We start from the raw sequence: 17,867 nt of genomic DNA, 5'->3' as shown, positions 1-17,867 counted from the left end.
CGTTTAAAGTCGTGGGAAGTAAAGGGCTAAAGAGCATTGACAACCATGGTAAATAGTTTGACGAAATACTTGCCTTACATTTAGATGAATTTTCCTCCCTCACATTTTTGAGGCCCCCACAAAAACCTTTTTTGCTTGCTAACATTAGCTTTATTTTTCATATTGCTCAAGTACTGTTCGAAAATAAGGAAAAACATTTTGGTCATCTTTCAGAAGGGCCCCCACATCCGCTCGGGCCCCGGGCCCTCACGATCCTTAATCCGGGCCTGGTTACTAAGATCAACAATTAACAAAATCAATGACTGCTTCCACTTCTTGACAGTCTCCAACATTCCTCCCTTCTTATCTCCAAAGTAGGTAATGGTTCAAATCTGGAAGGCATCCGAATTGTTCTTTGAGGGCGGCTTGATCTTGCTGGTGCGAAATTGACATCGACCGGTGGATTATTGATTTCATCGATTAGTTCCGGCTGTTTGGCTCGACCATGCTCTATCATTGACACGGAACTGTCCTCAGTGCGTCTTGGTTGATTTGAAACTGCCGGTAATTGATCATCCATTTCAGGCTGTGGTTCAAAACTGGAGGTTGATGGAATTGGAATCGTTTCTTGCTCGGGTTGAATCCTTTGGACTTGTGATGCCGGTGATCTGGTTTGAAGGCCGAACATGTCTACCAGGATGTCCAAAGCGGTTGAACCCGTTGCGACCGATGCTTCATTGAAACGGAGTTTGAGTTGGTTTGAATGCGACCTTATCAGCACAGACAAACAGACGTAACACTTGCGAAATTCCCATCGACCACGCTTTTAACGATCATTTTAAATTTTCATAGTTGTGGCTTTCACAACCAGAGGCGCGCGCATCGTTTTTATATGTGTTTGACGTTTCACACTAGCGCCTTCTGTTGACGATTGTAACAAGTACGCTTTTGCATTCATAATGTTTCACTGTAAAAATGTTATTATATATGTTTTTATATTTTCGTCATTAAAATGCATGTAAATTCGTTTTCTAAATTTATTCATATATCTAATCACCGCTACACAAGATCAATCATTTCTGCTTCTAAGAGTTGCATCTGACATACAGTCTATTTCTGAGTTCCCAACTACCAGTTACACGCGCTAAACTTCTGAGACCCAAGCCAACCGCGCGTCATGATGCTAAACGAAATTATCCATTTAGCGGGCAACAACCTGCGAAGGCTTCCTTTGAAGATGCATTGACCTTTGCATTTCGGCTCTGAGCAATCCGTCCAAACTACGGAGAGAAACTTGACTGGGGGGAATTGAATAGACTGACAGAAAGAGATGTCGCGATGTCACCTAAATTACGTGTGCACAATTGCGAGCAGTTAATGATCGGGAATCTACCTTCGGGCAGATTCGCGACCTTCAGAGATGATGACCCTGAAATCGCGACTATCTGAGGCTTCCTTCAATTTCAATCAGCCACTTCGATTCGATCCGTGGAAGAGGCAAAAGTGGTCGGAAATTTTGTGCCGCGTCGTGGTGTAATTTGGAAGGTAGTGACGATATGGTGGCCCTAGTTAGATAGTAATTAATTACCTTTCCCTTTAGATAGAATTCGACATAGCGAAATTGTAGTCGATTAAGTGGCGGCAAAGTGCGTGAATTGAGTGCGTTTAAGGTAATGTGTGCTATAGACCGTATTGCGAAATGTGTCCCAACCATGTGCGTGCATATTCCATTCAATAGGTTCGTGGCAGCCGGGCATTTGCCGTTACACCACCATCCCACTAGAGACCGCTTTTGACCCCATCGATCGGCATCGAAGGTCCCGGGGCACACGTGGCCGGAAGAGGGCCGCGTCTCGTCAAAAATCGCGCCCTGGACAGGCAAGCCCAATCAGTTTTATTTCCGCTCCGTACGACGGGGGAAACCGCCAACAACCAACGACAACGAATACGTTTTGTTGCGCCGTACGTACGCAGGTGCCGCGTACTCGCGTAAGCCCACGCGCCGAGGGTGTGAGAGAGAAAATCCGTAGGTGACGCTTACAACCGTGAGCAAAGTGGGCCGGAGTAAGCCAAGAAGCTCCGCGTGCCCGCCGCCATCTCCTCACATCCCATCGAAGACCACGTAAATCCTAGGTAGTGAGTACTTGCATGCATTTCTCTGTTTTGTGATTGTCCATGCGCATGAGACGTTCTCATCACAACCAACCAGTGTATCCATGAATGGTCCCGGTACCTCCAATCTCATGTACCGATAGACACCGATCGAGTATGACACACGCACGCACGCTGGTCAACAGTGGTAAAGGTCGCACACACTAGATAGGACAGTTTGTCGAAGATAGGGAAAGGGAAGAGAAGATAAGACCTAGGCTAGCTACGAGAACGAATGTAGGGAATAAACAGATCGAAATAAATCTCTCTTGATGTTTGTGTGAAAGCTTCATGTGTTAAACTTAATGATCGAATAGGAAGACATTTGTACCGTTTGCTATACTGCTGTTCGTCGTGAAGTTGTTTGGTAGCGCCCCAGATTAGATTCGCAATTACTGTTTAAAGGGGGTTCTCATATCGTTTCGGGTACGTTTCAGTTTGTCGTTCTTTGTTGATTTTGTGGAGTAGTCAGCTCCGATTCTGGCTAAGATTACTTTCCAATTGGATACGTATCGTTCCGTTGAGATGAGAGAAATTGAGCCGATGATGAGAACCATTGCGTAGCGTTCAGCATTTCAAAATTGGCATAGTGCATGTGTAAATTTGGGGATGTCTGTGATATGACCACGCATTGCGTGAGGTAAATTGGATTTAAGGCAACCAGTCAGCTTCCTCCCCGATTTCGGGTAACATTGACCCTATCCTCTGGATAGTCTCAGGCCGGGCAAACCTTTAACTGCTGGATGGTCTCCTCTAGGAGTGGCGCTTAAGCCATCCATTTTAAAAGGGAAGCTAGACGGGTTGGCGGGTTATACGATATTGCACAACACAGTGATTCGTGCAACTTTTCCACCAGGTGATGGTAGTGTGCACTGGGCGATGGATTTCCATGAAAATCGTTCAAGGTGTTACGTCTGTTTGTCTGTGTTATCAGCTTCTTTCGTCCATGCCAATCGTCCAGCAGCACGTTATGGTTGACTCGACCGATAGCTTCAATGATTACGCCGGGAACCCACTGCCACTTGGTATTGCTGCTGTAGACCATATCACCTCGATGGAAGTCTCGTGTAGTTACTCCATGCTTTCGGTTCAACTGCTCTTCTTGGTGGTGATTGCGAATTGCCGGTGGTGATTGTTCATGATGAAGCAGATCCAGAGTTGTTCTCATGACCAAGCATCAGCTGCGATGGAGTATTGCCGTCCAGCACACGACTTGGAGTGGTCCGGTATACTTGAAGGAATGTCTGGAGCGTTTCTGACATGTTTCCCCCTCGTTGATTTTGTGCAAAGATCTTTTCAGAGTATCGATGAATCGTTCCGCCTGACCATTGGACTGAGGGTGATAGGGTGATATCCGGAAGTGTTCAATGCCATTTCTTCTGCACAGAACTGCGAACTGTTCCGATGTGAATTGGGGCCATTATCGGAAACTATGACGTTGGGAATGCCAAAACGAGAAAACAGCTCGTTCAGGAACTCGGTTACTGCTGCTGTTGTCGGGGATCGTATACGATGCGAATTTCTGGCCACTGGGAAAAAGCGTCAAGAAGCCGCGGCAATATTGTCATCGATCCTTGGCCAATACACGTAGCTGCGTGCAACAGCTTTCATCCTCTCCATTCCTGGATGTGCATCATGATGTCTAACCGTTTGGTCATTCCGGAGAACTTCCGTCAGCGTATCCTCAAGCAGCTCCATAGGCTTGAGGATACGCTGACGGAAGTTCTCCGGAATGACCAAACGGTTAGACATCATGATGCAGTCCTTTACTACTGATAGTGCGTCTCGATGAGCGAAAAAGGTTTGTACTGCCGTGTTAATGATGTTGTCGAGTTTGGAAGGCCACCCATGCTAGATGAAATTTGCCACTTGGTGTAAGACTGGACATTTGAGAGTAGCATCACGAACCGACCTGAATGTCACGGGTAGCGAGCTGATGTCTTCTTGAAGCGGAATTTCGACGCCGTCTTCTAATTGCATGGATGCGATGATGAAATCTTCCTCTGATTTAACGTAATTGTCGATGAGGCGAAAGAGAGAACGTCGGCATATCCAAATTGAGTTGTGGACAGGTACTCGATTTCAAAATCATAGCATAGAAGCGTCAAAGCCCAACGTTGAAGGCGGTTGGTCGTAAGAACCGGAATTCCCTTCTTTTGTCCAAAAATTCGCAAGAGTGGTTGGTGATCCGTCTGGCGAGTGAATTTGCGACCTAGCAGCATTCGATGGAATTCTGTTACAGCGAACACCAGTGCGAGTCCTTCCTTCTATATCTGTCCGTAGTTTGCCTCTGCCGGAGTGAGTGATCGAGATGCATGTGCAACGGCTTTGATTGAACCATCCGGAAGCTTGTGTAGAAGGCAGGCACCGATTTCAGATTGCGATGCATCGGTAGCAACTATGATATCCAATAAAGGGTCATAATGGGTCAGGAGCAAATCCGATTGGAGTACCTCTTTGAAACGCTGGAACGATCTCTGGCATTCTTTGGTCCAAACGAATTTTGCATCTTTCTTGAGCATTGCGTCAAGCGGCCGTCACAGTTGATGCATTTCGGGCACGAATTTTGCATAAAAGTTTACTGCACCAAGGAATGAACGTAGGGTTGTGACGTCTTTGGAAGGCGGCATCTTCACAATGGCATCAACTTTGGCTGGGTCAGGATGGAGGACTTTCTCGTCTACGATGAAACTGCACTTGACTCTGAAGAATGTTGCACTTTTCTTCGCGCAAAACGAAACCATATTCTTGAAGTCGTTTGAATACTGCGTTAAGAATCTGGTGATGTTCCTTTTGGGTTTTGCTGTAGATCAAAATGTCGTCCAAAAACGAATCCACTCCTTTGAGACCAGCGATCATGGTATTCATCGATTGCTGGAAGGCCCCGGGAGCAAATTTGAATGCGAGCCGATTGAATCGGAAAAATCCTCGGTGAGTTTTGATAGTGAGCAGCTGCTTTGTATCATCGTGCACTTCCACTTGAAGGTAGGCATCGCTGAGGTCGATGATGCTAAAATACCGGCAACCGTTGAGCTTCGTAAAGATGTCATCAGGAACTGATAGTGGATAGTGGTTCGGCTCCGACGACAGCGTTCAATCCTGTTGAGTAGTCAGCACATATTCGAACTTTTCCTCCAGGTTTCTTCACGACAACGATCGGAGCAGCTTACTGTGAAAAATCCACTGGTTCGATTATTCCCAATGATTGGAGTCGGTCCCACTCTGCGTCGATCTTCTCCATGGACGTGAAAGGAACTGGTCGTTTAGGCTTGAATACGGGTCTAGCATCGGGCTTGCGATACAGTCGTACTTTCATCTTTTTGCAGTGTCCAAGGCCGGACTTGAAGACTGCTGGAAACGTAGCCTTGTACCGATCGACTTGCTTGATGTGATCTGAAGTGGCTTGGACTTGATTTCAAATTGAAGACAACGGTGTATCCCACAATTCGAATAGCTCGATCCAATCCAATCCGTACAGGTTGATGCCGTTTTTGGTTACATAGAAAGTTGCAGTTTTGGTGACTCCTTCGACCGTGACTGAGCATTGGAGTTCACCGAGTAGATGAAGTTGATTTCCCGACGCTGTTTTGGCAGTCCGTGTTGTGGTTTTGAGTGATGGCGATCCCAGGTTCTTCCTCCACACCTTCTACGAAATGATGGTAATGTCCGACGCGGTGTCCAACTGAAGAGTAGCTTGTGACCCGTTGATGTTCATATTGATGCACATATTGAGCTTACCGGCACAGACAAACAGACGTAACCTAGGACGTAACACCTTGAATGACTTTCATGGAAATCCATCGCCCAGTTCACACTACCATCACCTGGTGAAAAAATGGCACGAATCACGCAATATCGTCAACAGAAGGCACTAATGTGAAACGTCAAACGCATAGAAAAACAATGCGGGCGCCTCTGGTTATGAAAGCCACAACTATGAAAATTTAAAATGATCGTTAAAAGCGTGGTCGATGGAAATTTCGCAGGTGTTACGTCTGTCTGTGTTACTGGTTTCCTCTGTTCCACCATGGCACTCGGAAATGAGTTACTCCAGGGTGCATTCACCTTCTGTGTTGGCTTCTAGCTTGGACAAGAGCCTCGTCCGGATGTCAGCGTCAGCGTTTGATGATCGTAGTCCACAGATGAAGATCAGGCTTTTGAATTGGTCCGCCGTAATGTTGTTGAGCTTCGCAGCACCGGTTCACCGTTCCAGCATACGTCAGAAAGTCGTCCGCTTCGTTCTTGGTAATCTGGAAGCACTTGTGCCCAGTGAAGAGAATTGTCAGACAAAACAAGCAACAAAGAAGGTGCGACGATTACTCTTTATCCCTACTGGTAACAGATAATGACATGATCTCGAATTTTTTTGTTGCAGACAAAACGGAAGCTGAATTTGTTGCGTACTTTTCAACTCGTGAATAATCAATTATTGCTAACCCAAAGTCGAAACTGTTTGATGATAGAGCTTCACCAGAGTTGCAGTGTTTACCGACTCGAAGTTACCGTTCGAAAATCGCAATGCAAGGCTTAAAAATCTCTAAACTCGTGGTGTACGATGTTATTCCCATTATTTTCAAGTTGGGACAAACTTATGTCGCATGGGTTTGTTTGTCACAACAAATACAGGTTGCGACATTGTCGTTATTGTTGCGCGATGGTTGAATTTTGATTCACTGCTTGTGCCGTTTGCTAAACAAAGAGATTCGCGTACTGAACAGCTCTGTCAACTTCTTCACTGTTTCTCCGAACGAAAAGTTTCGGGGGTGCACAGTGGGAAAAAGCGACCCAAAAACGGATCTTTTATCGCCGCTGGTTTCGGTACGCGAAGTTGACCATTTCTGACGTAAAAAATTACGAGAAATCGATTGGTGCTAAATTCATTCACCGCACGGCACGGGAAGTGGTCCATTTTGCCCGTTTTTCATACAAAAAGAGAATCAAAATGTACTTTCAAACAACTAACACGACTGTAACTCGTTGAAAACAGCTGCAGGTGTAATTAAAGGTCAATGGAAATCATAAACATACATGAAAGATCCTTCTGCCCCATATGCCCCAACAACTTGTGGTTATTCATATTTTTTCCTAATTATGAATGGATTTTAAATGTTACTGATTTGAAGTGATTTGTTTGGCGTGAACAAAAAGCGCCAGATCTATTATCACCAGAATCATCTTCGGGAGTTGTCCGATTTGCCCCATTTTGCCCTATTTTCATAAAAAAAATAGATTTCAAATGTAGTTATGAAAAACAAATACTGCTATAGAACGTTGAAATTAACATTAGGTGAAATTGGAAACTAACAGTTATCATGCGTATATATGAAAGATATTTTCCCTATTTTACCCTACATTTCCATAAAACTGCTGGATAATAACATATTTTGTATGGTTTTGTTGGGTGCAAAACATGAAGTCCTGGATCATTTTTGATATATACAAATGCGGGTCAACGATTAATACTAGGATCATTCTCGGAATGGTATGAATAGCTGTCCATCTCACCCCAGTTTGCCCTGATTTTTTTATCATGTATTGAATAAATTAATTTGCCCTGATTTTTTGTCATGGCATGAATACATTTATTTCCCTTATTAGCATTGGTACTGTTATCAAAAAGACATATACAGGTCGGACTCGATTATCCGGAGTCGAGTTCTGGCGCTTTCCAAAATAGTATCTCGTAAACAAAGTTTTGTGAGAAGCTGAAATTTTGACTGATCACTAATCAAAGTTGGCTTGACAAAATGTCAAAATTTCAGCTTTATAAATAATTCCGTTCCCTAGATATATGTTTGAGAAGCATCCGTATCCGACTCCGGATAATCGAGTCCGACCTGTATATGACTTTTTCTATTATTTCAGTTTTTGATGGGGAATTAAGGGCAAAATAAGCATTTTATAAAATATGTCAAATATGCGTTAAACTGATTAAATAGGGCGTCTTAATGCACCAAATTTTATATATACTTAAGATGCCTAATTTAATTAGTTGTGTGCATATTTGCTACCAATTTAGATTAAGATTAATGCTTATTATACCCTGAATTCCCCATCAAAGTCATATTCTTAACTGTCCTTTTGATTACATTGGTTTCAGTACCAAAAGTCCATCAAATCGGACATAAGCAAATGTGGGAAATCAATTCATTCATGAGGCAACAACATATCAGGGCAAATTAGGGTAAAATGGACAACTATTCGTCCCCTCCCGTGAATGATTCTAAAGCTAATCGATAAACCGTATTTGTATATCCCTTTCGTGACGGACCTCAAAAAAGTGAAATTTCCATACAAATTGCTCAAATTTGGCTCTCCAGAACTCTCAGACTTTTTAACATATCAACATTTTTTCTTTGGCATTCGCTAGAACTACTCCTTGTCTTTCGATTCCTAGCTTTGTCCACCTAGATAAATCAAAAATTAAAAATTTGCGACAGATTAAACTTTTTCATGTTTTACAAGTTTTGCTCACTTTTTGTTTAACTTGTTGTGGTCAATTTCACACACAACATAAACAAAAGTTTATTTGCACACATGCAAGTACAAGTAATGGCTCAATTATCAAAACAATTTACATCAGGTAAACCAAAGACTAAACAGTTGAAAAAATTACACAAAACTGTTATTGCTCAACAGCACAATTGTGCTGGTTCGTCACGAAAGGGATAAAAATGATCCAGGACTTCATTGCAACCAGTGACATTACAAAACAATACAAAAAATGATATCATCCAGCAGTTTTAGGGGAATGTAGGGTAAAATAGGAAAAATATATTTAATATATGCGCATGATAACTGTTAGCTTCCAATTGCAATCAGAACTAATGTCAACTTTCCATAGCAGTATCTATTTCTTATAAATACATTTTAAATCTCATTTTTCTATGATAATAGGGCAAAATGGGGCAAATTGGACAACTACTGAAGATGATTCTGGTGGTAACAGATCTAGTGCTTTTTGTTTAAGCGAAAAAAAAAACAAATTCAAATCAGGAACATTAAAAATCCATTCATATTTATGTAAAATTCACAATTTCCAGCAGTTGTTGGGGCATATGGGGCAAAATAAGCATTTAAAAGGATCTTTCATGTATGTTTATAATTTCTATTGACATCTAATTACACATACAGCTATTTTCAACGATCTACAGTCGTGCTAGTTGTTACATTTTTATTCTCTTGTTGGAACATTATCTCACTAGTCTAGGCTGATAGTGGGACACCTTAGGAAGAGTTTGTAACCTTTCATTGATCCGGGTGTGCCTGCCTTGGAGTTTTATAAGACATTTCCTAGAAGGTCTCTTAGAAAGTCAATAATTCCAATGAAGAAAATCACCGAATAACAAAAATTCCAAATCAATGAAATTAAGCTTCGGAACATTATCTCACTAGTCTAGGCTGATAGTGGGACACCTTAGGAAGAGTTTGTAACCTTTCATTGATCCGGGTGTGCCTGCCTTGGAGTGTTATAAGAAATTTCCTACAAGGTCTCTTAGAAAGTCAATAATTCCTATGAAGAAAATCACCGAATAACAAAAATTCCAAATCAATGAAATAAAGCTTCGGAACATTATCTCACCAGTTAAGACTGATAGCAGGACACCTTAGGAAGAGTTTGTAACCTTTCATTGATCCGGGTGTGCCTGCCTTGGAGTGTTATAAGACATTTCCTAGAAGGTCTCTTAGAAAGTCAATAATTCCAATGAAGAAAATCACCGAATAACAAAAATTCCAAATCAATGAAATTAAGCTTCGGAACATTATCTCACTAGTCTAGGCTGATAGTGGGACACCTTAGGAAGAGTTTGTAACCTTTCATTGATCCGGGTGTGCCTGCCTTGGAATTTTATAAGACATTTCCTAGAAGGTCTCTTAAAAAGTCAATAATTCCTATGAAGAAAATCACCTAATAACAAAAAATCCAAATCAATTAAATAAAGCTTCGGAACATTATATCACCAGTTAAGACTGATAGCAGGACACCTTAGGAAGAGTTTGTAACCTTTCATTGATCCGGGTGTGCCTGCCTTGGAGTTTTATAAGAAATTTCCTACAAGGTCTCTTAGAAAGTCAATAATTCCTATGAAGAAAATCGCCGAATAACAAAAATTCCAAATCAATGAAATAAAGCTTCGGAACATTATCTCACCAGTTAAGACTGATAGCAGGACACCTTAGGAAGAGTTTGTAACCTTTCATTGATCCGGGTGTGCCTGCCTTGGACTTTTATAAGACATTTCCTAGAAGGTCTCTTAGAAAGTCAATAATTCCTATGAAGAAAATCACCTAATAACAAAAATTCCAAATCAATGAAATAAAGCTTCGGAACATTATCTCACTAGTCTAGGCTGATAGTGGGACACCTTAGGAAGAGTTTGTAACCTTTCATTGATCCGGGTGTGCCTGCCTTGGAGTTTTATAAGAAATTTCCTACAAGGTCTCTTAGAAAGTCAATAATTCCTATGAAGAAAATCACCGAATAACAAAAATTCCAAATCAATGAAATAAAGCTTCGGAACATTATCTCACTAGTCTAGGCTGATAGTGGGACACCTTAGGAAGAGTTTGTAACCTTTCATTGATCCAGGTGTGCCTGCCTTGGAATTTTATAAGACATTTCCTAGAAGGTCTCTTAAAAAGTCAATAATTCCTATGAAGAAAATCACCGAATAACAAAAATTCCAAATCAATGAAATAAAGCTTCGGAACATTATCTCACTAGTCTAGGCTGATAGTGGGACACCTTAGGAAGAGTTTGTAACCTTTCATTGATCCGGGTGTGCCTGCCTTGGAGTTTTATAAGAAATTTCCTACAAGGTCTCTTAGAAAGTCAATAATTCCTATGAAGAAAATCACCTAATAACAAAAATTCCAAATCAATGAAATAAAGCTTCGGAACATTATCTCACTAGTCTAGGCTGATAGTGGGACACCTTAGGAAGAGTTTGTAACCTTTCATTGATCCGGGTGTGCCTGCCTTGGAGTTTTATAAGAAATTTCCTGCAAGGTCTCTTAGAAAGTCAATAATTCCAATGAAGAAAATCACCGAATAACAAAAATTCCAAATCAATGAAATAAAGCTTCGGAACATTATCTCACCAGTTAAGACTGATAGCAGGACACCTTAGGAAGAGTTTGTAACCTTTCATTGATCCGGGTGTGCCTGCCTTGGACTTTTATAAGACATTTCCTAGAAGGTCTCTTAGAAAGTCAATAATTCCTATGAAGAAAATCACCTAATAACAAAAAATCCAAATCAATGAAATAAAGCTTCGGAACATTATCTCACCAGTTAAGACTGATAGCAGGACACCTTAGGAAGAGTTTGTAACCTTTCATTGATCCGGGTGTGCCTGCCTTGGAGTTTTATAAGACATTTCCTAGAAGGTCTCTTAGAAAGTCAATAATTCCTATGAAGAAAATCACCTAATAACAAAAATTCCAAATCAATGAAATAAAGCTTCGGAACATTATCTCACCAGTTAAGACTGATAGCAGGACACCTTAGGAAGAGTTTGTAACCTTTCATTGATCCGGGTGTGCCTGCCTTGGAGTTTTATAAGACATTTCCTAGAAGGTCTCTTAGAAAGTCAATAATTCCTATGAAGAAAATCACCTAATAACAAAAATTCCAAATCAATGAAATAAAGCTTCGGAACATTATCTCACTAGTCTAGGCTGATAGTGGGACACCTTAGGAAGAGTTTGTAACCTTTCATTGATCCAGGTGTGCCTGCCTTGGAATTTTATAAGACATTTCCTAGAAGGTCTCTTAAAAAGTCAATAATTCCTATGAAGAAAATCACCGAATAACAAAAATTCCAAATCAATGAAATAAAGCTTCGGAACATTATCTCACTAGTCTAGGCTGATAGTGGGACACCTTAGGAAGAGTTTGTAACCTTTCATTGATCCGGGTGTGCCTGCCTTGGAGTTTTATAAGAAATTTCCTACAAGGTCTCTTAGAAAGTCAATAATTCCTATGAAGAAAATCACCTAATAACAAAAATTCCAAATCAATGAAATAAAGCTTCGGAACATTATCTCACTAGTCTAGGCTGATAGTGGGACACCTTAGGAAGAGTTTGTAACCTTTCATTGATCCGGGTGTGCCTGCCTTGGAGTTTTATAAGAAATTTCCTGCAAGGTCTCTTAGAAAGTCAATAATTCCAATGAAGAAAATCACCGAATAACAAAAATTCCAAATCAATGAAATAAAGCTTCGGAACATTATCTCACCAGTTAAGACTGATAGCAGGACACCTTAGGAAGAGTTTGTAACCTTTCATTGATCCGGGTGTGCCTGCCTTGGACTTTTATAAGACATTTCCTAGAAGGTCTCTTAGAAAGTCAATAATTCCTATGAAGAAAATCACCTAATAACAAAAAATCCAAATCAATGAAATAAAGCTTCGGAACATTATCTCACCAGTTAAGACTGATAGCAGGACACCTTAGGAAGAGTTTGTAACCTTTCATTGATCCGGGTGTGCCTGCCTTGGAGTTTTATAAGACATTTCCTAGAAGGTCTCTTAGAAAGTCAATAATTCCTATGAAGAAAATCACCTAATAACAAAAATTCCAAATCAATGAAATAAAGCTTCGGAACATTATCTCACCAGTTAAGACTGATAGCAGGACACCTTAGGAAGAGTTTGTAACCTTTCATTGATCCGGGTGTGCCTGCCTTGGAGTTTTATAAGACATTTCCTAGAAGGTCTCTTAGAAAGTCAATAATTCCTATGAAGAAAATCACCTAATAACAAAAATTCCAAATCAATGAAATAAAGCTTCGGAACATTATCTCACTAGTCTAGGCTGATAGTGGGACACCTTAGGAAGAGTTTGTAACCTTTCATTGATCCGGGTGTGCCTGCCTTGGAATTTTATAAGACATTTCCTAGAAGGTCTCTTAGAAAGTCAATAATTCCAATGAAGAAAATCACCGAATAACAAAAATTCCAAATCAATGAAATAAAGCTTCGGAACATTATCTCACTAGTCTAGGCTGATAGTGGGACACCTTAGCAAGAGTTTGTAACCTTTCATTGATCCGGGTGTGCCTGCCTTGGAATTTTATAAGACATTTCCTAGAAGGTCTCTTAGAAAGTCAATAATTCCTATGAAGAAAATCACCGAATAACAAAAATTCCAAATCAATGAAATAAAGCTTCGGAACATTATCTCACTAGTCTAGGCTGATAGTGGGACACCTTAGGAAGAGTTTGTAACCTTTCATTGATCCAGGTGTGCCTGCCTTGGAATTTTATAAGACATTTCCTAGAAGGTCTCTTAAAAAGTCAATAATTCCTATGAAGAAAATCACCGAATAACAAAAATTCCAAATCAATGAAATAAAGCTTCGGAACATTATCTCACTAGTCTAGGCTGATAGTGGGACACCTTAGGAAGAGTTTGTAACCTTTCATTGATCCGGGTGTGCCTGCCTTGGAGTTTTATAAGAAATTTCCTACAAGGTCTCTTAGAAAGTCAATAATTCCTATGAAGAAAATCACCTAATAACAAAAATTCCAAATCAATGAAATAAAGCTTCGGAACATTATCTCACTAGTCTAGGCTGATAGTGGGACACCTTAGGAAGAGTTTGTAACCTTTCATTGATCCGGGTGTGCCTGCCTTGGAGTTTTATAAGAAATTTCCTGCAAGGTCTCTTAGAAAGTCAATAATTCCAATGAAGAAAATCACCGAATAACAAAAATTCCAAATCAATGAAATAAAGCTTCGGAACATTATCTCACCAGTTAAGACTGATAGCAGGACACCTTAGGAAGAGTTTGTAACCTTTCATTGATCCGGGTGTGCCTGCCTTGGACTTTTATAAGACATTTCCTAGAAGGTCTCTTAGAAAGTCAATAATTCCTATGAAGAAAATCACCTAATAACAAAAAATCCAAATCAATGAAATAAAGCTTCGGAACATTATCTCACCAGTTAAGACTGATAGCAGGACACCTTAGGAAGAGTTTGTAACCTTTCATTGATCCGGGTGTGCCTGCCTTGGAGTTTTATAAGACATTTCCCTAGTAGCACACAAGTTCTATACAAGTTTATGTAACTCCTATATGACTGAATTTGGTCATATAAGAGTTGCACAGACCTATGTAGAACATGTGTGCTACTCGGGTTCCTAGAAGGTCTCTTAGAAAGTCAATAATTCCTATGAAGAAAATCACCTAATAACAAAAATTCCAAATCAATGAAATAAAGCTTCGGAACATTATCTCACCAGTTAAGACTGATAGCAGGACACCTTAGGAAGAGTTTGTAACCTTTCATTGATCCGGGTGTGCCTGCCTTGGAGTTTTATAAGACATTTCCTAGAAGGTCTCTTAGAAAGTCAATAATTCCTATGAAGAAAATCACCTAATAACAAAAATTCCAAATCAATGAAATAAAGCTTCGGAACATTATCTCACTAGTCTAGGCTGATAGTGGGACACCTTAGGAAGAGTTTGTAACCTTTCATTGATCCGGGTGTGCCTGCCTTGGAATTTTATAAGACATTTCCTAGAAGGTCTCTTAGAAAGTCAATAATTCCAATGAAGAAAATCACCGAATAACAAAAATTCCAAATCAATGAAATAAAGCTTCGGAACATTATCTCACTAGTCTAGGCTGATAGTGGGACACCTTAGCAAGAGTTTGTAACCTTTCATTGATCCGGGTGTGCCTGCCTTGGAATTTTATAAGACATTTCCTAGAAGGTCTCTTAGAAAGTCAATAATTCCTATGAAGAAAATCACCTAATAACAAAAATTCCAACTCAATGAAATAAAGCTTCGGAACATTATCTCACCAGTTAAGACTGATAGCAGGACACCTTAGGAAGAGTTTGTAACCTTTCATTGATCCGGGTGTGCCTGCCTTGGAGTTTTATAAGAAATTTCCTACAAGGTCTCTTAGAAAGTCAATAATTCCTATGAAGAAAATCGCCGAATAACAAAAATTCCAAATCAATGAAATAAAGCTTCGGAACATTATCTCACCAGTTAAGACTGATAGCAGGACACCTTAGGAAGAGTTTGTAACCTTTCATTGATCCGGGTGTGCCTGCCTTGGACTTTTATAAGACATTTCCTAGAAGGTCTCTTAGAAAGTCAATAATTCCTATGAAGAAAATCACCGAATAACAAAAATTCCAAATCAATGAAATTAAGCTTCGGAACATTATCTCACTAGTCTAGGCTGATAGTGGGACACCTTAGGAAGAGTTTGTAACCTTTCATTGATCCGGGTGTGCCTGCCTTGGAATTTTATAAGACATTTCCTAGAAGGTCTCTTAGAAAGTCAATAATTCCTATGAAGAAAATCACCTAATAACAAAAATTCCAAATCAATGAAATAAAGCTTCGGAACATTATCTCACTAGTCTAGGCTGATAGTGGGACACCTTAGGAAGAGTTTGTAACCTTTCATTGATCCGGGTGTGCCTGCCTTGGAGTTTTATAAGAAATTTCCTGCAAGGTCTCTTAGAAAGTCAATAATTCCAATGAAGAAAATCACCGAATAACAAAAATTCCAAATCAATGAAATAAAGCTTCGGAACATTATCTCACCAGTTAAGACTGATAGCAGGACACCTTAGGAAGAGTTTGTAACCTTTCATTGATCCGGGTGTGCCTGCCTTGGACTTTTATAAGACATTTCCTAGAAGGTCTCTTAGAAAGTCAATAATTCCTATGAAGAAAATCACCTAATAACAAAAAATCCAAATCAATGAAATAAAGCTTCGGAACATTATCTCACCAGTTAAGACTGATAGCAGGACACCTTAGGAAGAGTTTGTAACCTTTCATTGATCCGGGTGTGCCTGCCTTGGAGTTTTATAAGACATTTCCTAGAAGGTCTCTTAGAAAGTCAATAATTCCTATGAAGAAAATCACCTAATAACAAAAATTCCAAATCAATGAAATAAAGCTTCGGAACATTATCTCACCAGTTAAGACTGATAGCAGGACACCTTAGGAAGAGTTTGTAACCTTTCATTGATCCGGGTGTGCCTGCCTTGGAGTTTTATAAGACATTTCCTAGAAGGTCTCTTAGAAAGTCAATAATTCCTATGAAGAAAATCACCTAATAACAAAAATTCCAAATCAATGAAATAAAGCTTCGGAACATTATCTCACTAGTCTAGGCTGATAGTGGGACACCTTAGGAAGAGTTTGTAACCTTTCATTGATCCAGGTGTGCCTGCCTTGGAATTTTATAAGACATTTCCTAGAAGGTCTCTTAAAAAGTCAATAATTCCTATGAAGAAAATCACCGAATAACAAAAATTCCAAATCAATGAAATAAAGCTTCGGAACATTATCTCACTAGTCTAGGCTGATAGTGGGACACCTTAGGAAGAGTTTGTAACCTTTCATTGATCCGGGTGTGCCTGCCTTGGAGTTTTATAAGAAATTTCCTACAAGGTCTCTTAGAAAGTCAATAATTCCTATGAAGAAAATCACCTAATAACAAAAATTCCAAATCAATGAAATAAAGCTTCGGAACATTATCTCACTAGTCTAGGCTGATAGTGGGACACCTTAGGAAGAGTTTGTAACCTTTCATTGATCCGGGTGTGCCTGCCTTGGAGTTTTATAAGAAATTTCCTGCAAGGTCTCTTAGAAAGTCAATAATTCCAATGAAGAAAATCACCGAATAACAAAAATTCCAAATCAATGAAATAAAGCTTCGGAACATTATCTCACCAGTTAAGACTGATAGCAGGACACCTTAGGAAGAGTTTGTAACCTTTCATTGATCCGGGTGTGCCTGCCTTGGACTTTTATAAGACATTTCCTAGAAGGTCTCTTAGAAAGTCAATAATTCCTATGAAGAAAATCACCTAATAACAAAAAATCCAAATCAATGAAATAAAGCTTCGGAACATTATCTCACCAGTTAAGACTGATAGCAGGACACCTTAGGAAGAGTTTGTAACCTTTCATTGATCCGGGTGTGCCTGCCTTGGAGTTTTATAAGACATTTCCTAGAAGGTCTCTTAGAAAGTCAATAATTCCTATGAAGAAAATCACCTAATAACAAAAATTCCAAATCAATGAAATAAAGCTTCGGAACATTATCTCACCAGTTAAGACTGATAGCAGGACACCTTAGGAAGAGTTTGTAACCTTTCATTGATCCGGGTGTGCCTGCCTTGGAGTTTTATAAGACATTTCCTAGAAGGTCTCTTAGAAAGTCAATAATTCCTATGAAGAAAATCACCTAATAACAAAAATTCCAAATCAATGAAATAAAGCTTCGGAACATTATCTCACTAGTCTAGGCTGATAGTGGGACACCTTAGGAAGAGTTTGTAACCTTTCATTGATCCGGGTGTGCCTGCCTTGGAATTTTATAAGACATTTCCTAGAAGGTCTCTTAGAAAGTCAATAATTCCAATGAAGAAAATCACCGAATAACAAAAATTCCAAATCAATGAAATAAAGCTTCGGAACATTATCTCACTAGTCTAGGCTGATAGTGGGACACCTTAGCAAGAGTTTGTAACCTTTCATTGATCCGGGTGTGCCTGCCTTGGAATTTTATAAGACATTTCCTAGAAGGTCTCTTAGAAAGTCAATAATTCCTATGAAGAAAATCACCTAATAACAAAAATTCCAAATCAATGAAATAAAGCTTCGGAACATTATCTCACCAGTTAAGACTGATAGCAGGACACCTTAGGAAGAGTTTGTAACCTTTCATTGATCCGGGTGTGCCTG

At 39.9% G+C, this 17,867-nt stretch overlaps 2 protein-coding genes and 1 long non-coding RNA gene across 4 annotated transcripts in view; 2 read left to right on the top strand and 1 right to left on the bottom strand.

The window, feature by feature from the left end:
- LOC134288470 (uncharacterized) overlaps positions 1 to 905 on the top strand; it is a 90,653-nt gene extending 89,748 nt beyond the window's left edge. Inside the window, exon 2 of the mRNA XM_062853450.1 lies at positions 758 to 905. Within this exon, the coding sequence (XP_062709434.1) occupies positions 758 to 776 (19 nt within the window). The 3' untranslated portion in view covers positions 777 to 905. The remainder of the gene's footprint in view (positions 1 to 757) is intronic.
- The window catches only part of LOC115254212 (uncharacterized), a 165,056-nt gene that overhangs the window by 95,873 nt on the left and 51,316 nt on the right, over positions 1 to 17,867 (bottom strand). The gene's annotated exons all lie outside the window — the stretch shown is intronic.
- LOC115268556 (uncharacterized) lies at positions 917 to 1,826 on the top strand. 2 transcript variants are annotated; one of them, XR_003898345.2, is made up of 3 exons: positions 917 to 1,524; positions 1,580 to 1,649; positions 1,718 to 1,826. It is a non-coding gene; the product is annotated as an uncharacterized LOC115268556 (long non-coding RNA). The 2 variants fall into 2 exon arrangements; XR_009997972.1 differs by having other exon boundaries at positions 917 to 1,649.

The sequence above is a fragment of the Aedes albopictus genome, chromosome 2 (assembly GCF_035046485.1).
Source record: "Aedes albopictus strain Foshan chromosome 2, AalbF5, whole genome shotgun sequence".
In the NCBI taxonomy this organism is placed as follows: Eukaryota; Metazoa; Arthropoda; class Insecta; order Diptera; family Culicidae; genus Aedes; species Aedes albopictus.
The sequence above is the reverse complement of the archived record's forward strand: the minus strand, read 5'-3'. Positions and strand labels throughout refer to the sequence as shown.